The following is a 20,151-nucleotide window of genomic DNA, read 5'->3' on the forward strand; positions in this document are numbered from 1 at the left end:
GTTGGGTACATAGTGCTTAGTGCATTTCTTTGATTCTTTCTGAGATTCACTATGATATATGAGCAGGTCATACCACAACATTTTTCATTTATGGGAAGTAGACACCCAAATATACGTAAATTTAATTTTTTTTGTATGTCTGCAAGCTTTGAAGTTCTAATTTCACTTTGCATTCCAGAACTCCCCTTCGTGTGTCTCTACGGTCATGTAACAGCTGTAGGAAGCTTTGGCAAGATCTCGGTAGTTTGGCTCACAGCTTGTTTTTTGTGGCTAGTTACACTAGGGGATGATACGTGTTCATGTTGGAAGAAATGCAGAATTTTGCAGGGATTAGTGCCGAGCAATGGCGATGAGGAAAGTCAGAAGCGATTCCTTTATTTATCCCGGAGTCCTCCCTTCTTTAATGACAGAGCCTTCAGATTCCAATCTGCTGTTTTTTCTCTCAGTTGTGTGTCCCCAGGTGACCCATGACTGAGAACGTGGCATGTTCATTACTGTTATACATATGAAGCATGAGCCATTTTTCCCTGGAATCTGCTCGGTGACCTGGAGAGCAGTTTACCTAAATAGATTCTTATTTATTTAACTTTGTGCCCTTTCAATCAAAATTTGGTTACACTGGCTGTGTTGAAAGGACTGGCAAGTAATGTTTCATTTGTGATCAGATTCCAAACCGCTGATACATTTTGTATCAATTTGTGTTTAATACTTTTAGTCTTGTATAGCATTTGGCAATCACTAGACACTTAGACACTACATAGAAATAAAAAAAAGCCCCTTTGTTCTCCAAATGTATTATTATTGAACATTTAATAGGCTGTGCTGTTCCATATGATGGTGTTCAGTAAATAAGTATTTCATTGCTGTAGACTTGCCAGACTTAGTGTCACTGTTGTTGTCAAACTGCCTACTGTGACATCTTTGTATCAGAGGGGACTTCACTGTTGGTGACTGGCTAAGTAGTACATATTGGACAAAAGCCTGTATAAATTTCAGTCCTTCCTATTCTTCTTTTCTTTTTTTTTTTTTTTTTTTTTTTTTTTATGATTTTTTCATAGCTAGAAGCCGCAAAATATAAGATAAAGCAATATTTATTTATTTTCACTGGCTAACTAGAAGACTTTAGCACTTTTTGTGTTGTGGTACTACTAGCAGTATAAACGTTTTAAGGTAATGGGTAGGAGAAATGTGAGCGGTATTGAAACACACTGCTGGTTCAGCTTATCTCTGGAGGTAACATTTGTCAGGAATGACTTTCTCAATTAGCTCCAGTTGCCTATTTGTCCACATGGTAGCTGGCTGGTAGGGCACCCTTCATAAACATTGAACATAGTTAAATGGAGGCCATAGGTGGGCCTACAATGAGGCAAAATAATCTAAATTTCTTTTATTGGTAGTTGTAACAAAAGTACAATGTTTGGCAGGGAAATCTAAAGGCATATGGTTTTATTTGGTGCTTCTTTCCTATATGGATTTATAGATCCTTATGTTTTGTATGTAAAATGGAGGCATACTGCCTATGGTTTTCAGCAGCTCCTTGTATAAGAGTGTGGTGTGAACTGCATTTTTGTACCCTCAAGAATGACTGACATTTGAGCCATAACTTGCTAATACTCTTGCGCTTTTGTGTTGGCCTTAACTTCAAAAAATCCATTTAAATGAGTCTGTTGACTTGTTAGAGTGATAGGAGGAAAACCATGCTTTGCTCAAAGATGAACTCCAGGATAAGTATATTGTCTAAAATATGAGAGTCGTGTGTATTCTTCCTTGAAACTCAAATGATAAAACACCTTCTGCACAGAAGTGTCAATTTGCACGTGCCTCTTTGTAATGACATCCAAGGGAGTGCCAGGCCTTGCTGCCCTCTAACAAATGAGGAAGTTTGATTACTGTAAAAAAGACAAGTAACAGTGGGCACACCATCCTAGTGCATTATCCCAGGGGTACTTTTATTATATAAAGATAAAATAAACATACAAACAAATGAAGAAAATACAGCATATCAAGCCACAGACTCATAGCACAATAGATAATGGGCCCAGAAAGGACCAACGCCAAGCAGACATCGTCCTGGATCCAGAAACGGCTCACACGTTTCAAGGGTAACCCCTCTTCATCAGAGCCCCTTCTTCATCATTGTGGGCATGACATGTATTTTCTTCATGGTTTGAGTGTTTTTTATCTTTTATATAATAAAGTACCCCTGGGATAATGCACTATGCTGGTGCGCCCTCTGGTACTTGTCTTTTTATTCTTGAATCCTGGTGTGTTTTGGTGTATTTCTTCCAGATCTGTGCAGGGATCCAGTGTAAAATGTCCGTGCAGGAGGCTCATGGAACAAAGACTGGTCACTGCTGCTCTTCCTTTTGCATTGTCACAGCTCCACTTCCTGCTGTAGTTTTCTGCAGGTGGCCTGTAGTGGGTGGGGCCTGCTTCGTTTCCTGCACAGCTCTGCTTTCTGCACAGGCTGTCACTACTACAGTGATGTCACTACTACAATTGTAAGATAATTTTTGGGATTTGCAAAGGCATTTGGTACACATTTAACCACTTCCCGCCCGCCATACAGTCCCTCGGACACAGCGGGACACCGATCTACGGAAAGAGCCGAAGATGTCGGCTCGGTCATGTGATCAGCTGTGTCCAATCACAGCTGATCACATGTAAACAGGGAAATGCCTGGTTATCGGCATTTCTCTCCGCACAAGCTCTCACGCTGACAGCTCAAGAGGAGAGCCGGTAATCTGCATTCCGCGGAGGGGACATGTGCACAGATCATTGGGGCACTGATGATCAGTGTGGCCCCAGAAGTGCCACCTGTCAGTGTCCATCAGTGCCAGCTGCCAGTGCTGAACAGTGCCACATTTCAGTGCCTACCTGTGCACATCAATGCCACATATCAGTGCCCATCTGAGCTGCCTTTCATTGTCACCCATCAGTGCCAGTCAGTGCCACCTATCAATGCCAATCAGTGCATATATCAGTGATGCCTGTCAATGCCCATCAGTGCTGCCTTTCAGTGCCCATCAGTGATGCCTGTCAATGCCCATCAGTGCCTCCCCATCAGTGCCACCTATCAGTGTCCATCAGTGCAGCCTATCAGTGCCCATCACTGCAGCCTCATTAGAGCACATCAGTGAAGGAGAAAAATCACTTATTTACAGAATTTTACAACAAAAACTTAAAAAAACTTTTTTTTTTTTCAAAATTTTCAGGTTTTTTTTTAAGAAAAAATAAAAATCCCAGAGGTGATTAAATACCACCAAAATAAAGCTCTATCTGTCACAAAAAAGATAAAAATTTCATATGGGTACAGTGTTACATGACCGCGCAATTGTCATTCAAAGTGTGACAGCGTGAGAGCTGGAAATTGGCCTGGGCAGGAAGGGGGTATAAGTGCCCAGTAGGCTAGTGGTTAAGGAATATATTCAAATGACCGTTTTTGTGCCCAGAGATCAGTTTGAAGATGTGGCCACTGCATGAGATCACATGCTCATTCAGTGCAGACCTGAGTGCTGCTGCTGATGGGCTTCTCTTGCTGCTTGGCGTATTTTGGAAGAGTTCTGTACTTTGGAGCAGCTCCCAGACAAAGATGTTTTTGTTGCTAAGACTTTAACTCCACTACTGCTAGAACAACCTGCAGGACAATGCTTTTTGTGGTGTGTGTGTGTGTGTGTGTGTGTGTGTGTGTGTTTTTTCCTGTGCTGTTTGACTATGAGTGTTCAACTTCATCCTTAGCAGAACAATGCAGCTAACTTAATTTTGTAGGACATTGAAATTGAAATGTCATGTTCATTTGAACTGGTACATATTTGGGTCTTTGTAAATGTTGGGTAATTTGTGTGTGTATATTTGTGTGTGTGTATATATGTATATGCCCCTTCTCTTCTCCATCTACACCACCTCCCTTGGCCAACTCATACACTCATGGCTTCAACTACCACCTCTAAGCTCACGACACACAAATCTATCTCTCAACCCCCCACCTCACCCCCTCAGTCTCTGCCCGAATCGCACACCTACTGAGCGACATATCAGACTGGATGTCACTCCACTTCCTTAAACTGAACCCCTCCAAATCCGAGTTTCTTGTCTTCCCCCCCAGCCCGGACACCACCCCCCCCCCCCCCCCCATTGACTTCCCCATCACATCCAACAACGCCACCATCAAACCCGCCCGCAGGCCAGGGTACTTGGTGTCATTTTGGACTCCAACCTATCCTTCCAGCCCCAAGTCCAATCTTTAACAAACTCGTGCAGACTCCACCTCCGCAACATCGCCAAAATCCGCACGTTCCTAACTCCAGAAACCACTAAACAGCTCATCCACTCCCTCATCATATCACGACTCGACTACTGCAACTCCCTCAGTTGCCTGCCTCGCCGCTGGCTATCCCCGCTTCAGTCGATCCTGAATACGGCTGCCAGAATCAATTCATCTTTCCAACCACTCTGTCTCCGCCACCCCCCTCTGCCAATCCCTCCACTGGCTTCCGACTGAGCAACGGATCAAATTCAAAATCCTAACGCTGACGTACAAAGCTGTCCACCATACTGCCCCGAACTATATCACTGACCTAATATCAAGTACCGCCCAGCACGCACACTCTGCTCCTCACAAGACCTCCTTCTCTCTAGTTCCCTGGTCTCTTCCTCCCATGCCCGCCTCCAGGACTTCTCCAGGGTGTCACCCATCCTCTGGAACTCCCTGCCCCAACCCATCAGATTATCACCTACTCTCCTCTCCTTTAGGCGCACCCTGAAAACCCATCTCTTCAGGGAAGCCTACCCCACCCCCTGCTAACTTGCCTACCTCCTCCACTCTTCCTACCACTCCATCCCCCACAGCTTTCTCCTCCTGTGCCACCATCCCCTCCCTCCTAGATTGTAAGCGCGAAAGAGCAGGGCTCTCGATCCCCTCATGTTTTGCATTGTATTGGTATTGTTCTGTCACATGTTCTGTCCCCCTTTGTAATGTACAGCGCTGAGTGAACTATTGGCGCTTTATAAATACTGTATAATAATAATGTGTGTATGTATATATTCTTCTTCTTAATAATAATAATAATAATATTATTTATTATTATTATATATATATATTTTTTTTGTTAATAGCCTGAAAAGATTTTTATACCATTGTTGGCAAGTACGTAGCATGGAGACAGCCTCCCAAATATTGCAACTGAAGTAATTTTATGGTGTTCTACCGGAACAGGTACAATTAAACGGTTTCCACATATAAAAATGAAATTTCACCACTCTTGAAATATTGCTACCTTGAGCCGTGACCTGTGTCCTTTCCGCAGTTGTGGGTCAGGTTCAGTACGGCTTCCCTAGCTTATGTGTAGTTTATTTGGAATCCTCCTTTTGGAATTTTCCCAGATCATTATGTTATGCTGACAGATATTTGTTATTCTGCCATTATGCATTGTTCTGCTTGGCCATTCCCTGTCACTGTGTATTTAGTAATGAGCCATTGCTATGGTTATAACCATTGTGCTTGTTTCCTTCCAAATACTTTAGGCATTCCACTACACAGTGATTTGATCTGAAGTCGTATCTAGAATTCCTTGCATCGTTATGTGTTATTTCATTGGGGTTCCATGTGCACACCCCCTCCTTTCCGGAGACCAGGGTTACAAGTCAGGAACTCGCCATAGGATAATGCAGCCATTTCCGGCCTTTCAGCTGAGATGTCTGTTTTGGAGAGAAGTTGAACAATGCATTTCTGAACATTAACCCTTCAGAAGCTGGGCTATTATATTGTTTTGCTGACCAAATTTCTATCCAGTAGAGGGAGGATGTTCCTGATGGTGGCTGGTTGCTGTTGCTTGATGCAGTTGCTCAAGCATGCCCCTAGGCTGGAGGAAAAGGAAGCTTGCCTGTTTCCCGCTGGGAGGAGGCAGTCTAGGCTATTTCACCAAATTAGGCGATTGATATATGTCCTGATTTAAAGCTTTTGTGCTGATAAATTCTTTCTTGGCAGAATGACGTACTCATGATGGAAACTGCTACTTTTCCTTTCTTCCTTCTTTTCTTTAGCTGGCTATTAAATATCCATACAAAGCTAGCTTTGTGGAATTAGTCACTGGCAGGGACTTTTAAAACCCATTTTGTCTGAATACGATTATGCGGCACACAGCTAGTAAGACCTTTTTTCAGGGTCTACTATAACTATTATTTTCAGGAACCTGTGCTTAGAAAATACGGCTGTTCTTCTGTAAAGTAAGCAGTAGTCATGCAGATCCAAGGGCTTCAGTATTTTAACCTGGATAAATCACACACAGGGTATGCTTGACTTCACTTGCTGCATACTTGAGCTGGGTTGATAATTTTATAGCATATTGAAGCCAGACATTTAGCATTTTCTGAAAAAGCATGAACAACCTAAATAATTTATCTTGGTCCTTCCTTCTTTATAGCCCATTTCCAGTAAAATATTAACCCACCCCCTCTAAGCCATCATGCACATTTTATTTTCCTTACCTTGTGAAGTATGGTATATTCTCCTAAGTCTACCATCACTGTATGGAGGGAGCCAATCCAGAGCTGCAGATGCTTGCATCATCCAGTCCCATTGCGCTGACATCCATCCTCTTCTGGATGCTGAGAGCTGCATGCACAGCCCAGTGTATGTGTTTTGAAGAGGACTGCAATAAAGAGCCTGCACTGCTTGTAAGTGTTCTATGTTAGGCTGCGTTCACACAGCAGGCATCAGACAGGAGTTTGGGAATGTTTTTAACACTTCTCAAATGCCTATGAAAATTCTGCACATGGCCGCACACAGTGCTGTTCACATTGAAGCGTTAGCATTGCTCGTGGCAAAACTAACGCCTCATGTGAGTCAGGAAGAGTTGAAGCCTCCCATTCAAGTCTATGGTTGCGCTCCTCAAACGCCTGGCAGGCGTTTGCGAGATGGTTGCGAGGTGTTTGTGGAGCATTAATCCCATTTAACTTCATTATAGACGTTTGTGGTGTGGTTTTAACGTTTGGCAAACTCCTATCAAATGCCTCAAAGCCGCGCATAGGGCGTTTGAGAAGCATTGAAAATGCTTCCCAAACATCTGTCTACCGCCTGTCAAACACTATAGGGGCGTTTGGCAAGAGTTATAAATAAGTCAAGTGTGAACGAGCCCTTAAAAAGGCCATAGATGGGTCGAAAATCGGCCGATTTTTCTTTAAAAAACGGAAAAATCGGTCGTTCAAGCGGCCCACATTACCAGCAACGGTAAAAAAAAATCGGCCGATTTTCATCCCATCTACAGCTGGCAAAAAGTGTCCCTGCAGAGAGCTCTGCGATTTCCTTGACAGTTCCTTGACATTTATAGCGGTTGCAACAATGTATCTATTTGTATCCATTTAGGATACAGATGTTTTTATTCGGAAACCAAAAGATACATTGTTGCAGCCGCTATAAATGTCAAGGAACTGTCAAAGAAATAGCGGAGCTCTCTGCAGGGACACTTTTTGCCGGACTGGAATTCCCCCCCTCCCCCCCTCCCCCCCTCCCTCCCTCCCCCCCCCTCCCCCCTCCCTCCCTCCCCCCCTCCCTCCCTCCCCCCCTCCCCCCTCCCCCCTCCCCCCCTCCTTCCCTCCCTCCCTCCCTCCTTCCTTCCCTCCCTCCCTCCCTCCCTCCCTCCCTCCCTCCCTCCCTCCCTCCCTCCCTCCCTTCCTCCCTTCCTCCCTTCCTCCCTTCCTCCCTTCCTCCCTTCCTCCCTTCCTCCCTTCCTCTCTTCCTCTCTTCCTCTCTTCCTCTCTTCCTCTCTTCCTCTCTTCCTCTCTTCCTCTCTTCCTTTCTTCCTTTCTTCCTTTCTTCCTTCCTTCCTTCCTTCCTTCCCCCCCCCATCTCCCATCTCCATCATCCACAGTTTACCAAACTCAGGGACATAGTACACATATGGACTTTTTTTTTTTTCTTCCACTTTTTAAAATCAATCCCGATAATTTACTGATACTACAACACCCAGCAGAGGCTGGCACACCTAATGCATGGAGCAAATATTTCTGCCGTGTCCATGCTTTGTCAGCTATTATGTACAGTTTGTCATGGTGATTACATCAAAAGCCATTTCATCAAGTAAACTTGTTGGATCTTCCAGTATTGCTTGCAGTCTTTGTGCGTATTATGAGCTTTCAGAGAGCAAAAGTCACTAATCAAACAGCACCTAATCATTGTTCTTTCATGGAGCTAACACAAGGCTCTGTTCATGGTGGCAAGTTTAGTGCCTGGGGCATTCCACTGCAGAATTAGAGGATTATTCATACAGAGCATCGTTTTCAAAAAAGTCTCCATTCTGCTCTCAGTAGTTCATTGCAAGTCCAGTTTTGGAGTAAATTAAAGCAGCTTCCCTTCAGCCTTGCACAGTTGTACAGTCTCTTCTTTTGTACTGAATTTGCTCTGATTGTGCTGTAGCAGTTGCCTTATTCCTTGCTGGAGGATGTTCAGCATCATCTACCTCTTTCCTCCCTAGCCTGAATGTCCCTGGTCCTCCCCTTCCAATCAGTGAATTTCAGTTCTTTTAAGCATTAGCATCGCATGTAGGCATTGTCTAGGGTTGTCTGGATGCAAGCAGTCTGCCTAAAAAGGCCCACTCCTCCCAACTGACATCCACCTTTCAAGGCAATTTGATATTTTCATAACCCCTCCCGAGAGCCAGTCCACTGCTTGGCTGAGAAGTACTGAGGACGGGTGATGTTTTCAGAAAGCTATGTACAACCCCTCCTATCAGCCATGATCTGCCTGCATTGCATAAAGAAGTACAGAGACCCAATGATGTCACTGTTTCCAAAATAAGATATGTCAAACATTCTTGATTTAAACTGGCATTACAGTTGCAAGAAAAAGTATGTGAACCCCTTGGGATTATGTGGAGTTTTGCATGAATTGGGCATAAAATGTGCTCTGAACGTCATCTAAGTCACAACAACAGAAGAACACAGTCTGCTGAACATAAAACTACACAAACATTAGATGTTGCCATGGTTTAATTGCACATAACATGTAAACATTCACAGTGCAGGGAGGAAAAAGTATGTGAGGCCCTAGCTTAATGACTTCTCCCAGAGCTAATTGGAGCCAGGAGTGAGCCAACCTTGACTCCAATCAGTGTGATGATATTGGATGTGTTGCTGACAGCTGTCCTGCCCTTAAAAAACACACACCTGTTTTGAGTTTACTGGTTTCAAGAAGCACTGTCTGATGTGAACCATGCCTCGCAGAAAAGAGCTCTCAGAAGACCTACGATCAAGAATTGTTGACTTGCATGAAGCTGGAAAGGGTTACAAAAGTATCTCCAAAAGCCTTGATGTTCATGTGTCCACGGTAAGACAGACTGTCTACAAATGGAGAAAGTTTAGCACTGTTGCTACTCTCCCTAGGCGTGGTCGTCCTGTAAAAATGACTGCAAGAGCACAGCGCAGAATGCTGCATGAGGTAAAGAAGAATCCCAGAGTGTCAGCTAAAGACCTACAGAAATCACTGGCACATGCTAACATTTTTGTTGACACATCTACAATAAGGAAAACATTAAACAAGAATGGAGTACATGGGAGGACACCACGGAGGAAGCCATTGCTGTCCAAAAAGAATATTGCAGCACGTTTGAAGTTTGCAAAAGAGCACCTGGATGTTCCACAGCACTACTGGCAAAATATACTGTGGACAGATGAAACCAAGATTGAGTTGTTTGGGAAGAACACACAACACTATGTGTGGAGAAAAAAAGGCACAGCACACCAACATCAAAACCTCATCCCCACTGTAAAACATGGCGGAGGGAGCATCATGGTTTGGGGCTGCTTTGCTGCCTCAGGGCCTGGACGGATTGTTGTCATTGATGGGAAAATGAATTCCAGAGTTTATCAAGACATTTTGCAGGAAAACGTACGACCATCTGTCCGCCAGCTGAAGCTCCGCAGAGGATGGGTGATGCAACAGGACAATGACCCAAAGCATACAAGTAATTCAACAAAACAATGGCTGCAACAGCACAGAATACGCCTTCTGGAGTGGCCCAGTCAGAGTCCTGACCTCAACCTGATTGAAATGCTGTGGCATGACCTTAAGAGCAATTCACACCATACATCCCAAGAATATTGCTACACTGAAACAGTTTTGTGAAGAGGAGTGGTCCAAAATTACTCCAGATCGTTGTGCAGGTCTGATCTGCAACTACAGGAACCGTTTGGTTGAGGTTATTGCTGCCAAAGGAGGGTCAACCAGTTATTAAGTCCAAAGGTTCACATACTTTTTCCTCCCTGCACTGTGAATGTTTACATGTTATGTGCAATTAAACCATGGCAACATCTAATGTTTGTGTAGTATTATGTTCAGCAGACTGTGTTCTTCTATTGTGACTTAGATGACATTCAGAGCACATTTTATGCCCAATTCATGCAAAACGCCACGTAATCCGAAGGGGTTCACATACTTTTTCTTGCAACTGTATATGACAATTTTTTAAAAAATTTTTGTTTGTTTTGTATCTGTAGACATAAGCCGGCCGCACATGGATCAAAATTGAACTGGTTCAGCGGGGACCGTTTGAATTTTGATGTATGGGCTGGCTAGTGTAAATCTATTGATCGATTTGTGCAAGCAGCCCATCAGGTTTTTCCTGAGCAAGCCTTGCCACCGACTATAGCAGGCAACACTGATGATTTTAGTCTGCTGGTGGGGAAAGTTCCCCAATAGTGCTGTGGGAAGGATTCCCCATCAGCACTGAGTGTTGATAGGGGTGTCAGCACATGTATGGCCTGCCTTACCCAGTTTCCTCCTAAAAATGTGAATTAATGAAGTTGCTACATTTTTTTTGGAATTGAGTTTTTTATATTATCTGGTTGTAATGGGTGCATCATCTTTGGTTAATTTTTAAAGCCTGTTGCTGCTCCAGTGTTTGGAAATATTTAAATGGGAGCCAGTCCTTGCATGAGCATTACAATAGCTAATGAGCAAAGTTTTTTTTTTTTTTTTTTTTTTTTTTTTTTTTTTTTCAAACTTGTCCAATTTGCTTTATTCTCAAAAAATGCTTATTGGGGACAGTCATGTACTGCCTCAGCCTATGATGTGGTATTCGTGTTAACTGGTTTGGATTTTGATCAGGACTTCTCTCATGAAATTATGGCCAGCACCAGGAGTGTACGCATGGTACATGCAGTGTATGAATTCTTGGCCAATACAGGTTGAACACCCCTAGAGAATGATGGGCAGTGATAGTGTTGACTGCCTCTGCTCAAATCACTGACCATTCCTTTTCTATCATATCTGGAAAAACTCTGCACACAGTAACGTGACTTAATATAACTGTTATCACATCTTAATAGATTTAGGTATTTAATTTTGAGGTAGTTTTAATTTTCACCTTAAAGCATGCACCATTGTGGTCAGTTATTAAAATCCAAGGCAGAAAGTTTGTGCTCCAGCTCATCTCAAGTCATTGATACATCTGATGCTGTGGAATGAGGTGGTGTATCTTGGATGATGATATTCCCTGTTAACAGATCAACACTTTGCAGCTGCTCACATTGTTTGATCAATGAAGTGCACCTGTGGCTTCCTCAATTTTCTCAGCATTTAATAATGGCTCATGTGAGGTACAGGTTAATGCTGGTTACAGGAGAGGGGAGGGAGCGTCCAGCCTGAACACCTGTCCACGCATCAAAGAAGCATTTTTAAGTGGTAAACCAAGCATAACAAAAGGGTAATCAACTGAGGATAAGAGTTTCATTAACTTTCAAGAAAAGTTCCCTTTACCTGCCTAGTCTATTCTTATCACAAAGTATAGCAGAGGTGGTAGAAAGCAGTTTGTATGCTTCACACGCTGCTCTGATCAGCTATACATTATTTATATACACAAAGATTGCTGTATATACGTACATTTTGTACATTAAACTGTAACATTCTGTCATTCAATCAATTGTAGCCATATGGGGCAGACTGGAACACTGTGGCCCACCAGAGAAAGGTAAGAAGGCCCAACAATTTTTATAGCCCAAAGCATGCTGTGGCAAAAACTGGATTATTTATTTAAGGTACTTATATAGCGTCGTCAATTTACGCAGCACTTTACATATTTATTGTACATTCACATCAGTCCCTAACCCTCAAGGGGTGTACAATCTAAGGTCCCTAACTCACATTCATACATGCACATACTAGGGCCAATTTAGACTGGAGCCAATTCACCTACCAGCAAGTCTTTGGAGTGTGGAAGGAAAACCAGAGTACCCAGAGGAAACCCACACAGGCACATGGAGAACATGCAAACTCCAGGCAGGTGGTGCCATGGTTGGGATTCGAACAGACGGCCCTAGTGCTGCCAGGCAGAAGTGCTAACCATTTAGCCACTGTGCTGCCCATGACTACAAAGCACTCTATATTGGGCATGGTTTAGGGGGAATGGTTAAATAGCCTATTCACTGTACACACTGTCAATGAAACCAAAAAGTACTGATTATGGACACACAATCATGAACACATCTGTAAACACATTGTTAGTTCCGTACTACCAAAGGCATAAACTTGCTGGAGAACAAAATTAGTACCAAATTGACCCAACCAAAAACCTGAACACGTCAGAGTCACTTGAGGAAAGAAGACTGAACTGTAAATGTAGTATGTATAGTTACCTTTCAGCTTGGTTCACACTGACTTGGGTTCCGACTTGAGACCCAAAGTCGCATGACATGTGGGATCCCATGTTGGTCAATGAGAGCTGTCCTAATTCGCACTACTGAAGTCGCTCTGACTTTAGAAAAGGTTCCTGTACTACTTTCAAGAATCACTTCTATCTGACTTGCGTCCATATACTTTAATAGAAGTTGTCTCCAAGTCAGATCCTCATCTATATTGACATTACAGGAAGATTACCCAGGCATTCCTGAAAGTTGCTTTAAAGTAGTACTTAAGTTGCCTGGCAAAGTTGCATGACTTTCAGGTAGCAGTAGTGTGAACCAAGACTTCCAGTGGCTTGTATCTTCAAATGTCAATGTTTTGCTGCTCCTTGCTGCAAGTATTCCATACCTCCAGGTGTGTTGAATACAGTCTCTTCACACCACATGTGGTTCCTCCTGCTGGTTTATGTCACTAGGAGAGATAGGAGCTGGCATGGTATTAGCAGTCCCCACCCATCAGTTTGTAAGGAGATTTTTTTTTTTCCCCTCACCTCCCCCATACCTTCTTGGGGCCAAATGAAGGAAGCTCCTGTGTATAATTAATAAAATCGGAAAGTATTGTTTTAGGTGTGTCATACCTCCTGTAGGTTCTGTAGTTCAAGCAGGCATATGTGCAGCACGTCAGGAATGCAGATTTTTTTTTCTAGTTAAGTTTCTATTAAAGGTGGTGGAAGTTACTGGAAAAAGAGTAGAATTTTACAGTGCTTCAGCACTGAGTACAGTACTCGATTTGTATCTTTGTGTTGGAACAAAGCATAGAAATGTAACCTAAGCTGCTGAGTTACTTTTACCTGTGATACCAGTCCTTGCACTTGTTGCAACAGTTTAACTGAAACGTAGGTGAAAAAAAATTTGCCATTTGCTAGTTGAAAACTAAAACCGCAAAGAAAGGCTATAGAAATATGTAACTACACTGAGAGGTACAAGACAAACCAATTGTATGTACAAGGAGTGGTTCTGTTATAAAGATTTGTAACTTATAGTATGTTTGCTGCTATTCTATCACCATTGTTGCAGGCAAAATCAGACCCCTTCCAGAGTTCTGCATCGCAACCCTGGCTAGTCTCCAGCACACATTCAGGTGATGGACCCTACAGCCATCAGCACTCTGTGAGGTGCATCCGTGTGTTGCTCTTTTACCAGCAACCCCTAAAGCGACTTTTAGCATTTTTTTTTTTTTTGTATTTTTGTTTTATCTGAATAGTGTAACTATAATGGCGTGTGTGCAGTGTATTTGTATATTAAGAGTGTGTGTGTGTATACTATTTTTTTTCATTGAATGGTTTTGTATTGCTTTCATATAGATTACTAATCACCTGTTTTCCTTTTTTACAGTATTAGTGTTCTGATTGGGGCTCCCAAAGCAAACACAAGTCAACCGGATGTGTTAGAAGGAGGAGCAGTGTATTATTGTCCCTGGCAGAGAAATGACAGTGATTGCACTCCAATACCATTTGATACTAAAGGTAGGTGCATATGGATATTCTTAATTCACACTAATATGACTTGTAGATAGGATCTCATGTATTTGGCATGTGCTGCATAAAAACAAATTGTAGCACTGAGCATAAGGATACTTTACATGATTTGCAGCAAACTTCATGGTGATTAGTGTATGTTGTGAACTTATACAGTCATGTCCATAAATATTGGGACATCGACACAATTCTAACATTTTTGGCTCTATACACCACCACAATGGATTTGAAATGAAACAAGCAAGATGTGCTTTAACTGCAGACTGTCAGCTTTAATTTGAGGGTATTTACATCCAAATCAGGTGAACAGTGTAGGAATTACAGCAGTTTGCATATGTGCCTCCCACTTGTTAAGGGACCAAAAGTAATGGGACAGAATAATAATCATAAATCAAACTTTCACTTTTTAATACTTGGTTGCAAATCCTTTGCAGTCAATTACAGCCTGAAGTCTGGAACTCATAGACATCACCAGACGCTGGGTTTCATCCCTGGTGATGCTCTGCCAGGCCTCTACTGCAACTGTCTTCAGTTCCTGCTTGTTCTTGGGGAATTTTCCCTTCAGTTTTGTCTTCAGCAAGGGAAATGCATGCTCAATCGGATTCAGGTCAGGTGATTGACTTAGCCATTGCATAACATTCCACTTGTTCCCTTAAACTCTTTGGTTGCTTTCGCAGTATGCTTTGGGTCATTGTCCATCTGCACTGTGAAGCGGCGCCCAATGAGTTCTGAAGCATTTGGCTGACAATGAGCAGATATTACCCGAAACACTGCAGAATTCATCCTGCTGCTTTTGTCAGCAGTCACATCATCAATAAATACAAGAGAACCAGTTCCATTGGCAGCCATACATGCCCACGCCATGACACTACCACCACCATGCTTCACTGATGAGGTGGTATGCTTAGGATCATGAGCAGTTCCTTTCCTTCTCCATACTCTTCTCTTCCCATCACTGTGGTACAAGTTGATCTTGGTCTCATCTGTCCATAGGATGTTGTTCCAGAACTGTGAAGGCTTTTTTAGATGTCGTTTGGCAAACTCTAATCTGGCCTTCCTGTTTTTGAGGCTCTCCAATGGTTTACATCTTGTGGTGAACTCTCTGTATTCACTCTGGTGAAGTCTTCTCTTGATTGTTGACTTTGACACACATACACCTACCTCCTGGAGAGTGTTCTTGATCTGGCCAACTGTTGTGAAGGGTGTTTTTCTTTACCAGGGAAAGAATTCTTCGGTCATCCACCACAGTTGTTTTCTGTGGTCTTCCGGGTCTTTTGGTGTTGCTGAGCTCACCGGTACGTTCCTTCTATTTAAGAATGTTGTTTTGGCCACGCCTAATGTTTTTGCTATCTCTCTGATGGGTTTGTTTTGTTTTTTCAGCCTAATGATGGCTTGCTTCACTGATAATGACAGCTCTTTGGATCTCATCTTGAGAGTTGACAGCAACAGATTCCAAATGCAAATAGCACACTTGAAATGAACTCTGGACCTTTTTATCTGCTCATTGTAATTGGGATAATGAGGGAATAACAGACACCTGGCCATGGAATAGCTAAGAAGCCAATTGTCCCATTACTTTTGGTCCCTTAACAAGTGGGAGGCACATATGCAAACTGTTGTAATTCCTACACCGTTCACTTGATTTGGATGTAAATACCCTCAAATTAAAGCTGACAGTCTGCAGTTAAAGCACATCTTGTTTGTTTCATTTCAAATCCATTGTGGTGGTGTATAGAGCCAAAAATGTTAGAATTGTGTCGATGTCCCAATAGTTATGGACCTGACTGTAGCTAATATGGAATCTTTTTGATCACATGTTCTGCCAGCACATGAAACTGGTACTTACTGGCAGCTCTAAATCAGGCATTTAGAATGTAAATCCTTTCAGTACTGCGCTCCATGTTAAAAAGTTCACCAATACTATTTTGTTGCAATGTCTACGTGTGAAATTGAAATTTACTCCTATCATTCCAAACTCTGCAGTACATTTCCCCACAAATTCCTGGCTATGCTCCCTACCATTATAAGATATAAAGAAACTAAGGGTGGGGGTCTGGCTGCACATGCTGTGCTATCATGAAAAGTTGTTCCAGATATTGAAAATCTGTTGATCTTTTTCATAATGGCTGCAGCAAGTACTTTGGGCTGAGAATTCATGTGTTAAGGTCTCCTCATCCATGTTCTCCTGCACAAGAGAACCTCATGCTATCATAAGCATGGCGCTACAGTAAAAAGGGTACACATTGTCTGCAGTCTGACGTTCTCCTTGGTGGTGCTAGGTAATATTTGGAGTTTTTAGTCACAAAAAGCAACAACATGAACCAACAATTGAATCTTTTAGCATGTGTTGTGTACACAGATAAAAACTTCTGTATTGAACCACAAATATACTTATGATAGTTTATTGGGGAGCTACAGTGTTTTCAGAGTTCTGACTTTTTCTGTCCAGTAGCCTTTATTGAAAGTTTTGTAAAGTAGAGAACTTTGACGTTTTATGGTATAATCATAGGTAGGGTATCCCTTCCAGCAATTGCATGTCACCGAGAGGTAAGCTGCTGTTCTCTCAGTAGGCAAGATGGCTCCTTACTTGGGCACTGCTGCTTAGGTGTACTGGACCTGGGTATGCAAAGTGGTAGAGATACCTGGCTCACAAGCTTGGCTGGACAGAGTTATACCTGGTTTTTTTACTAGCAAAGTCTTTCGTATACATCCATTTTAACTGTATAATTCCCAAAGTTCAGCTTTAAGATTGAGAAACATTTAACAATATCCTCTATTTGTAAAAAAACACTTTCAGATGCCTTAAGGTGATCTTAGCCTGTCTCTACATCAAGGGAATTATTCTCCCCTTAGTTGTGTTTGAAGGTACACCTGTAGGACAACTTGTCAGATCTTTGGCATGAGCACAGTAAATAATGGATGAAATCATTTTTACAAGTACTACACTCCTCTCCTGGGGCCCTGTTTGCTCAATTATAATTTACATTGTTTACTCTTTCTGTCATAATGCTCTGAAATTGCATCTTTTACATTAAAAACCTTTTTTGGAGGCGCTCCTTGATCAAGGCTATGCTCATGTGTTAACATGTGGACACCTGGGAATAATGGACAGTAGTCTTGTGTTCATGGACAACAAGCATCTGCAACAAGTAATTGGTGTACTGCACATACAGAGCTGTCATGGCAGTAAAATGTATATCTAGGAATTAATAGAGCCATTATTGTGTACATGTAAGCAAACCTCTAAATACACAGTTGAAATATGTTTGAACTGTCAAAAGATCTGAAGACAAGTATGATTCTGTTCTGCCAGTTTTTGCAATCTACACACTTTAGCTGACTCCTTTGCATTTCTTTTCTCCATTGCAGCCAAAGCAGTACAACTTAGTAAAAGAACTCCAGCCTTACTAACCAGTACTCCATGTTCTCTGTTAAAGTGTTTCTAAACCCACAACAGTAAAATCAACCTGTATATGCAGTAAAGCATGCTTGCTATTCTCACTGTGGAACTTAAGGGGTTAATCCTCTAGTGTGTATGAAAAGGATGATTAATCCTGTCTTCTCTGATCCTCCCCTTCTTGTGCTGTCCCCAACTCATCTCTTGACTGCATGTGCAGCTTGCCTCCAAGGCTCAGTTCTGTTTGGTGTATATTGCTAGAGTTTTTTTTTTTTCTTTTTTTCCTCCCTTGGGAGAGTGCATGTGATCAGCACTGTCCGGACAGAGGGTTAGGGGTCCTGTAGTCTCATAGGATAGTGAGAGGAAAATTAAAACTCCTATAAACTTTAATGCAGTACTCTGCTGGACACTGATAGAAGTGACAAGACTGCTCTAGCTGCTGATGAGAAAAGGTATTTAGTGGTTTAGATTTACTAAAATAATTGCACTTCTATGTTGTGTGTAGTTTGGGAGACAAGATATAGTGAATGCAGGGTCCTGGGTTTAGTAACAATTTAATTGCTCAATTTGTCTAGGGTAGAGGAGAAACTGTCTTATATGATCCTCTGCTCCCTCGGCAGACAGTGTTCCCCCACACTCTAGCAGTGGACTGTCCCTCAGCATCCTCACTTTTAGTAGGGATATGGAGCCCGCTCTGGTCTTCATGATGTCCGTATCCTAGACTGCTAGCGTGCAGGGGAGCAGGAGATGTGGGAAGGAGCAAATGATCGAGTATGAGTTTTTCCCTAGAATAAGTGCAGTAAAACCCATAAAAGGGCAGGTAGCCCTTGCAGTGTGGGCACAGCGAGGGATATGTTTTCATTTGCCCAAGTTAGGCTTTTAAGGGCTAGATTTTCACAAAAAAGGACATTACTTACCTTCAGTGTGATATGTCCTTACGCTTCTGTCTTCTAGTTCAGTAATGATCTTCCTCTGACCCACCCCAACATCTGCCCCCTTAATCTTCTGTTCCAGTAAGGGTTAATAGAGCTCGGGAGCTGTCACAGTCACTCCTTAAGAGTGCCTGACTATGCCTGGCCTTGCTTTCCAGCTTCTCCATTCATAGAAGCTGCGTTACAGAATTATAAATGAAATGTGATCTATGAATGGAGGAGGCAGACCTTTCAATCATGCACCTTTTTACGCCATTCATGGATCAGGTTTTCATTCATTCAAGCTGTAGAATGGTTGCTGAGAATGGAGTAGTTAAGTGGAAAGGGTGGGCATAGTCCGCTCTCTCAGCCCTGCCTTATTGGAAGATTACAGCAGTGGGGGTGGGTCATCAGAGGAGGATGATTATTACTGAACTAGAAGACTGCCGTACACTGAAAGTAATGTCTCCTGTGTCAATTTGTGGACATTTTTTTTCTTTTTATAATTTCAGTTTTTAAATTTATTTCACTATAGACTTCTCACAATGTGTATTAAGCCGGGTTCACACGGGTGTGCTGAAGTTTGGCCGCAGCAGAGGTGTATCCATGGTTTTCATGCATTTTAGCTGCAGTCCCATAGATTTCTATTAGGTTGCAGGTTTTTGCCATCTTTTGTGAAAGCTCATCAAAAGTCCTGTATGCTGCATCTTTGCTGTGCAAAAGCACTCAACCGAAGTCTATGGGACTATGGCTGCAGGTGAAACTCACAAAAACCTACCTCATTTCCTGGTTGGAGGGCTTCCAGCACCATTTATCCTTTTTGTCACAATATTGTTTCTGGTCATTTTATTCATTTGTTGAATTTTTGTTCCTGGGTGTTACTTATGGCGGTTTAAATGCATCTGCAGTTTTGCCTAGGAACACCCACTCCTCCAAACGGACATACATCCATCAAATAATTTTGATAGTTGCACAACTCTTATCAAGAGCCAGCCCACCCCAAACAGGTCATGTTTTTAGGATTTCCTCCATTTTTGCTAAAAAATTTTAAATCCGTGTCTTGACATTTATTTCAGCATTTTGATCTAGATGAATTTCCCAAAACATGGCTTGTTGGGGTACTTTGAGATTGAGAACAACTGGCATAATAAATAAATAAATTTCACCCGGTTTCTGATACCTAAATGTTAACACTCCTCTTTTGCATAGGGCCTTTTGGCTCCTGTTATTTCCCATTAGTTTGACCACTGAAGTATATTCGTATCCTATGGCCTGGATGTGATAAAGGGTTTCAAAATGTGTTGATATTTTTATACATGTTTCAGGATCATACCAAAATTGTTGTGTATTTTTTTTTTTTTTCTTACACATGACTTTTAGTATTCAAGCAATTTCTAGCATTGCTAGAAATAGACATCAGCTGGGAATAGTTGGTGGTTCTTCAGTGTAGGGCCAAAAGAAAATGTTTTGTAACCTGAAGCTATTTATTCATATTAGGCTTTTTGACTCCATTCCTTCTCTGTTCAAAGATGAATCTGCTCTCAAAGACCCTGTTTTTCCATTTTTATTAATTTTTTTTTCTTTAGCGATGCAAACTTTCTGCAATAAAGATTTAACACCTGCTCCATTTGTTACCAAATAAACCTGGATTCAGTACCTGCCCACATCTGCTGTCAAAGCTTAACTTTATTTC

At 42.2% G+C, this 20,151-nt stretch overlaps 1 protein-coding gene across 1 annotated transcript in view; it reads left to right on the top strand.

The window, feature by feature from the left end:
• ITGA5 (integrin subunit alpha 5) overlaps nucleotides 1-20,151 on the top strand; it is a 139,436-nt gene that overhangs the window by 63,104 nt on the left and 56,181 nt on the right. The window contains exon 2 of the mRNA XM_089691404.1: nucleotides 14,008-14,138. Coding sequence (XP_089547530.1) covers nucleotides 14,008-14,138 — 131 coding nt within the window. The remainder of the gene's footprint in view (nucleotides 1-14,007; nucleotides 14,139-20,151) is intronic.

The sequence above is a fragment of the Staurois parvus genome, unplaced genomic scaffold, assembly GCF_062004578.1.
Source record: "Staurois parvus isolate SC_StPar_1 unplaced genomic scaffold, SC_StPar_1.0 ptg000562l, whole genome shotgun sequence".
NCBI lineage: Eukaryota > Metazoa > Chordata > Amphibia > Anura > Ranidae > Staurois > Staurois parvus.